At 47.1% G+C, this 5,953-nt stretch overlaps 1 protein-coding gene across 1 annotated transcript in view; it reads left to right on the top strand.

Moving 5' to 3' along the window:
- Positions 1 to 3,825, top strand: part of FOXB1 (forkhead box B1) — a 6,465-nt gene extending 2,640 nt beyond the window's left edge. The window contains exon 2 of the mRNA XM_042476048.1: positions 2,675 to 3,825. Within this exon, the coding sequence (XP_042331982.1) occupies positions 2,683 to 3,756 (1,074 nt within the window). The 5' untranslated portion in view covers positions 2,675 to 2,682 and the 3' untranslated portion in view covers positions 3,757 to 3,825. The remainder of the gene's footprint in view (positions 1 to 2,674) is intronic.
- The last annotated feature ends 2,128 nt before the right edge of the window (positions 3,826 to 5,953 follow it).

Genomic DNA, 5,953 nt, shown 5'->3' with positions numbered 1-5,953 from the left:
AGATATATGAAAGAATATCAAAGGGATCCATTCACCGTCCCGTACTCTTTCCCTCCCTAATAAAACTGATCAAATCTCTCGCAATAGCTAAGATATAGATAGGGAGATCGCTAATCGCTCAAAGAAATCAGTTTTTTTTTTCTCACCTATCGTATAATATTGTAAATGAAAATCAGCTGTAGCCCTTTTGTCTTCTCGTACATTAGTCCCGTAGACTAGTCAATAGAGATATAGATATGAAGAATATATAGAGGTATATAGATTATGCAAAAATTTTTTCCAATCCATTTGAATATAATCATATGTATATATAAAATCAAGTGGAGCACCCCCCCCAAAAAAGGGAAAGAGAGGGAAAACGGGGAAAAGGAGAAAAAACCGAATTCCTCCTACCCAATACTCTTAGTCCCGCGTGGACTAGAATCCTATCAATTTCTCTCTAGATATAAGATAGCTCTGAATATATAATATTAATAGATATGATATCTATATATATCGGATATCTATATATAGCTCTATGCATCCTCGCAGAACCACCGCGCTCTTCAATGTCACCATCAACTCAGTAATCATACATCTCTGGACTTCACGTGGAAATCTAAATTTTCCTCCTGTACTCTTTAGTTCCGGAGTGGACTATCTACTATCTGTCTGTCGATCTAGCTATCTATCTATCTAATCCCTATCCATCTACAGGATATGAATATATATATAGATATAGAATATAGATATAGATATAGAATAGATATAGAATATATATATATATATATAGTGAGAGAGGAGAGAGAGAGAGCGAGTTGTAAACATCAATCAGTTTCATTCCATAAGATGGAAAATCAAGTGGGTCTAATTTTTCCTACTTACTCGGTTTTAGTCCAGAGTGTTCTCTCTATCTAGCGATCTATCTATCTAGCTATCTATCTATCCATCCATAGACCGATATGATATTATATATATAAGGGGGAGAGAGAGAAGACGTAAGACAATCAAATCGTTTGCATACATATCTGGAAAATCAAAGTGGGGTCGAATTGTCTTCTTCCCCCCCTAATTGTCTTCCCGTCATCCCTCGAGGGGACGTAGTATCTATCGGGCCTGTCTGTCGTCTGGTCCCTAATCCTGGATGTAATAGATTATAGATTAGCATACATAAACAAACTTGAAAGACGACAGAAGACAGACAGAGATTAGATAGATAATAGTCCACCTCGAGATTACGGAAGACAATTAGACCCACTTGATTTCCAAGATATGTAGGAAATGATTTGATTCTACGTCTCTCTCTCTCAGCCTCTCCCTATATATATGATATATTCATATCTGTCTATGGATGGAATAGATACTAAATAGATAGAGAGATAGGATTAATAGATCTGATAGATAGATATAGATCACTCTGGAACTAAAACAGTAAAGTAGGAAAATTTAGACTCCCCTGATATATATATATGGCCAATGGGCTTCGGGGCTCGTGAGGAGTCCTCCAACGCCTGTGTCTCCTTCTCGCCCCTGTATGTAGTGTAAATATCACCTGTAAGAAAGAGAAGAGCGAGAATGTATATATATATATATATATATATATATATATATGAAATTGCTTTGATTTTCACGTCTATGTATTCATATCTATCTATATATCTATCTAGATAGATAGTCAAACAGACAGATAGTCCATTTGAGTAGAAAGAGTACAGGAAGGGAATCAGATCCTCTTGATTTTCATATATATATATATAAATTGATTTGATTTGCATATCTATCTATATATAAATATCTGGATTGATGACAGATAGTCCACTCCCAACGAGAGTTTAGGAGGGGAATCTGACCCAATTGATATTTCATATATATATGAAAATCAAGTGGATCTGATTCGCTTCCAAACTCTTTCCTCCTGAGTGGATCCAAGAGAGATTCCTTTCCCATGGATCACATAGGATCTCTCACACTCCTTCTCCATCTTAGAATCTCCCAACTTTTGCTCGGTAGGGCGAGATTTCCCCGGAGTAGCCCTACTCAAAGTCTACACAGAGGCATCCTATTATTCAGGATCCTGTGCTCACCCTTGAAGCCCGATCCTGATTCCCTCTCTAATTCTCTTGTCTCTCCTTCCTTCCTTCCTTCCTTCCTTCCTTCCTTCCTCCCTCCCTCTCTTTCCTCTCCCTCTATCCTGTCCTCCCTCCGCCAGGAATTCTTCCTCCCATCTGCACAACGCCATCCTAAGTGCCCAATTTCCCTCTTTTCCTCTCTTTCTTTCCTTCCTTCTTTCCTCCCTCAGCTCTCCTCTTCTGCACAGAATCCTAAGTGTCTAATTTCCTTCCTTCCTTCTTTCCTCCTCTTCTCCCTCAGCTCTCCTCTTCTGTGCAGGATCCTAGGTGTCTAATTTCCTTCCTTCCTTCCTTCCCTCCTTCTCCCTGAGCCCTCTTCCCCTGTGCCTTCCCTCCGTGTCTCGTTTCCCCCTCCCTCCCTCCCTCCCTCCCCCTTTCCTCCTCACCTCTCCTGCACAGTATCCCAAGTGTCTAATTTTCATCTTCCTTCCTTCCTTCTTTCCTTCCTTCCTTCCTTCCTCCATGCCCTGCCCCTCCCGCCCTGTGAGTGCAGTCCTGAGTGCCTAACCTTTCTCTTCTTTTCTCTCTCTTCTTTCTCTCTCTCTCTCTCTCTTTCTTTCCCTTAGCTCTCAGGATGCCCCGTCCGGGACGCAACACCTACAGCGACCAGAAGCCGCCTTATTCCTACATCTCTTTGACGGCGATGGCGATCCAGAGCTGCCCAGAGAAGATGCTCCCTCTGAGCGAGATCTACAAGTTCATCATGGAGCGCTTCCCTTACTACCGGGAGAACACGCAGCGCTGGCAGAACTCCCTCCGCCACAACCTCTCCTTCAACGACTGCTTCATCAAGATCCCCCGGAGGCCCGACCAGCCGGGAAAAGGAAGCTTCTGGGCCCTGCATCCCAGCTGCGGAGACATGTTCGAGAACGGAAGCTTCCTCCGCAGAAGGAAGCGCTTCAAGGTCCTCAAGGCTGACCCCTTGACCGCTTCCGGGAAGCCCTCCGAAGCCGTGGCCGCAGCTGCAGCTGCTGCAGCCACTGCCCAGTACTTGCAGCAGCAGGCCAAACTCCGTCTGAGTGCCTTGGCAGCAGCTGCATCTTCATCCTCCTCGTCCTCTGGGGCAGCCCCCCACTTGGGTCCATCCATGGGGGGCCCCTATGCCTTGGCCTCCCCGCCTTCCAGCTTCAAGCACCCCTTTGCCATCGAGAACATCATCGCCCGAGAGTACAAGATGCCCGGAGGACCCACCGCAGGAGGACTGGCCTTCCCATCATCCATGCAACCCATGGCCGGGGCGTACCCCCTTTCCAACCAGTTGGCCGCCACCGCCTGGCCCCACATGTATGGCACTGGGGCCATGCTGGACCCCACCATGGCTGGAACTGGGCATGGAGACTACGGAGGCCACTATGGGGTGCCTCTGAAGCCCCTCTGCCATGGGGCTGGGGGCAGTGGAGGCGGGGTTGGGGGCCTAGGGGTTGGGGGTCCCACTCTGCCGGCCATCCCGGTCCCCATCAAGGCCACGGTGCCCTCCTTGCCTGCCCTGCCAGCCCCAATCCCGGCCATCCTCTCCACCTCGGCCCCTTCGCTCAGCCCCACCGCGGCCTCCCAGACGGCGGCCTCCAGCCAAAGCAGCCCCGCCACCCCCAGCGAGACCCTCACCAGCCCCGCTTCAGCCCTCCACGGCCCCGTTGCAGTCCACTGACCTACGGACACAGACAGGGGACCCCCGCCCTGCCCCATAACAAGGCTCTCCTGGGCCCATAACCCCTCTTGGGACTGGACAAGGACAAGGACAAGATCATGTGTGGAGTGACGTGGGGTGAAGGGGTGAATTTTGAGTTTAAGGGACCCCCCACTTCCAGCCCCACTTCCACTTGTCAATTCCATTCGCCCCCATAAGCCCTCTGAACCCCAATCTTCGCTTTCAAACCTGTGCCGGCTTTCTCCATCTCCTTGGACTTTGATTCATTCCTTGCTCTAGAGAGGAAAACAAAGCCTAAGGGACACGGTTTTTGTGTGTATTGGCGGCATGTGTATTGGGTGGGGGGGGGTGGGGGTGAAAGGGTGTATTTTGGAAGTTAAGGGACCCCCCACTTCCACCCCCACTTCTTGATCTCCTCCCACCACGAAGCCCCATCTAGCCCCATCTTGCTTTTGCAAAATTCAAAGGAGTTTTCTCTTTCTCTTTGGACTCTTTGATGGCAGGACAAGTGGAAGGGTAAGGGAGGGAGGGCATTCGTGTGTATGGCCCTGCTTCACCGTGTACAGAGTTGAGTTGAAATCAAATGGTGTGTGTGAACTGGAAGAGTATGGAGGAAGTTAAAAAAATGGGGAAAGGGGAAGTAAGTTAAGGGACCCTCTACTCCACCCCAACTGTCCGACTACTCCCCCCCACAAAACCACACCTCTGTTTTCTTTCCAAATAGGGAGGTTATCCCCATCTCTTGGGACTTTGCTCTCGCCATTCCTGGCTCCCGAGAGCCGGTGCAAAGGAGAGGGCTGTGTGTTCTGTGTTCACGATTTTGTACGGGTGCGTGGGGTGGTCTAGGTTGGTATTAAGGGGCGAGGGACCCAAACCCCACCGTCTCCCACTATATCCCCACTTCTAAAAATGAGAAGGTTTCCTTTTTGGAGCCCTTGCAGCCAGTCCTTTTGCTCCAGACAGGAAAGCCAGGACAAGGAGGAGTGTTGGTGTGTGATGGCTTTCATGTGTACAAAGGTGGCTGGTGGGGTGTGTCGGGGTGGAAGGGACCCCCAACCCCCAAATTGTCCTAGCCCCCCCACACCATCCTTTGCTTTCCAAAATTGAGGAGGTTTTTGATGGTCTTTGGAGCCACTTTGCTCTTCCTTTGCAAAAGGGACTCCATTTAGCTCAATGGACCTGGAGAGGGAGTTTGGTAGCCAACTACACAAACCTTTCACCATTTGAGATATACACAACCTTGCAGGGTGCTTGTGTTGACTTTCAAAGTTACTTGAGGCCTTCTTGCCACTTTCGGCAATATCATCATCATCAATATCATTACTATTTGATTTTGAAAGGAAAAATGACCATTTTTCACCTAGAGGAGAAACACACAGAAGACCCAAAGTGGAGACCCCACATTCTATCCACACTTGCAGAAATAAAGCCGTTCAACCCCACTTTTCAAGTGCTGGCTCATTGCTATGTAAATCTGGGGACTTGGTGTTTATTCTTGCACGAACTATCAAAATCCTAGAGTTGCATAGAATTGAATTAGGGCATGTCAAGTGGTTTTGTCAAACCGCTTTATTTCTTCAGTTGTGGATCACATCCCCAGGACTACCACAAACTTCTTCCGGTTGTGTCTCTCTTCTCATCCGGTTTTCGGATCTGTCCCTTGTTCCGAATTCAGCCTACTCTTTTTCCTGAACCTGCACTGCACAATAATCCGTTTTGACATTCGCTTTAAACTTCCCTGGCTTGCTGCAATGCCATTCTTCTGAGGGATTTTATTAGTTTGGAGGAAGATTTAGTTTTCTCTGTCGTCAGAGCACACAAATCCCGGGAAAGGATATGGGGCCACTGCAGTTTTTAAAGATGGTTTTCTTGTTAAACGGATTAATTCTGCAGCCCACAAATTAGATGCAAAATTAGCTATGTTTCTGATTTGTTTCGGATTTCTAGCTCCAACACAAAAATAGTTCCAAAAAAACCAGTTTCCAAAAAACGGCTTTTGGAGGGTCTTCCTATGTATTGTTTGGACCATTTTGTTTGTTTGACCGTTTCGTTGGAAAACGCGTTAAGGACGTTTTAATCACGACGCTCCTCCTATAAATTAAAAAATCTGGAGGGTTTATTCCCTCTTTTCTTTCATACCTTCTATTTTCTGTTGGAAAAAACGGTACCAAACGTATTCCTAATCCGTGGCTTTTCC

This window comes from Sceloporus undulatus, chromosome 6, assembly GCF_019175285.1.
Source record: "Sceloporus undulatus isolate JIND9_A2432 ecotype Alabama chromosome 6, SceUnd_v1.1, whole genome shotgun sequence".
NCBI classification, from domain to species: domain Eukaryota; kingdom Metazoa; phylum Chordata; class Lepidosauria; order Squamata; family Phrynosomatidae; genus Sceloporus; species Sceloporus undulatus.
This window is presented reverse-complemented; position numbering and strand designations above follow the sequence as displayed.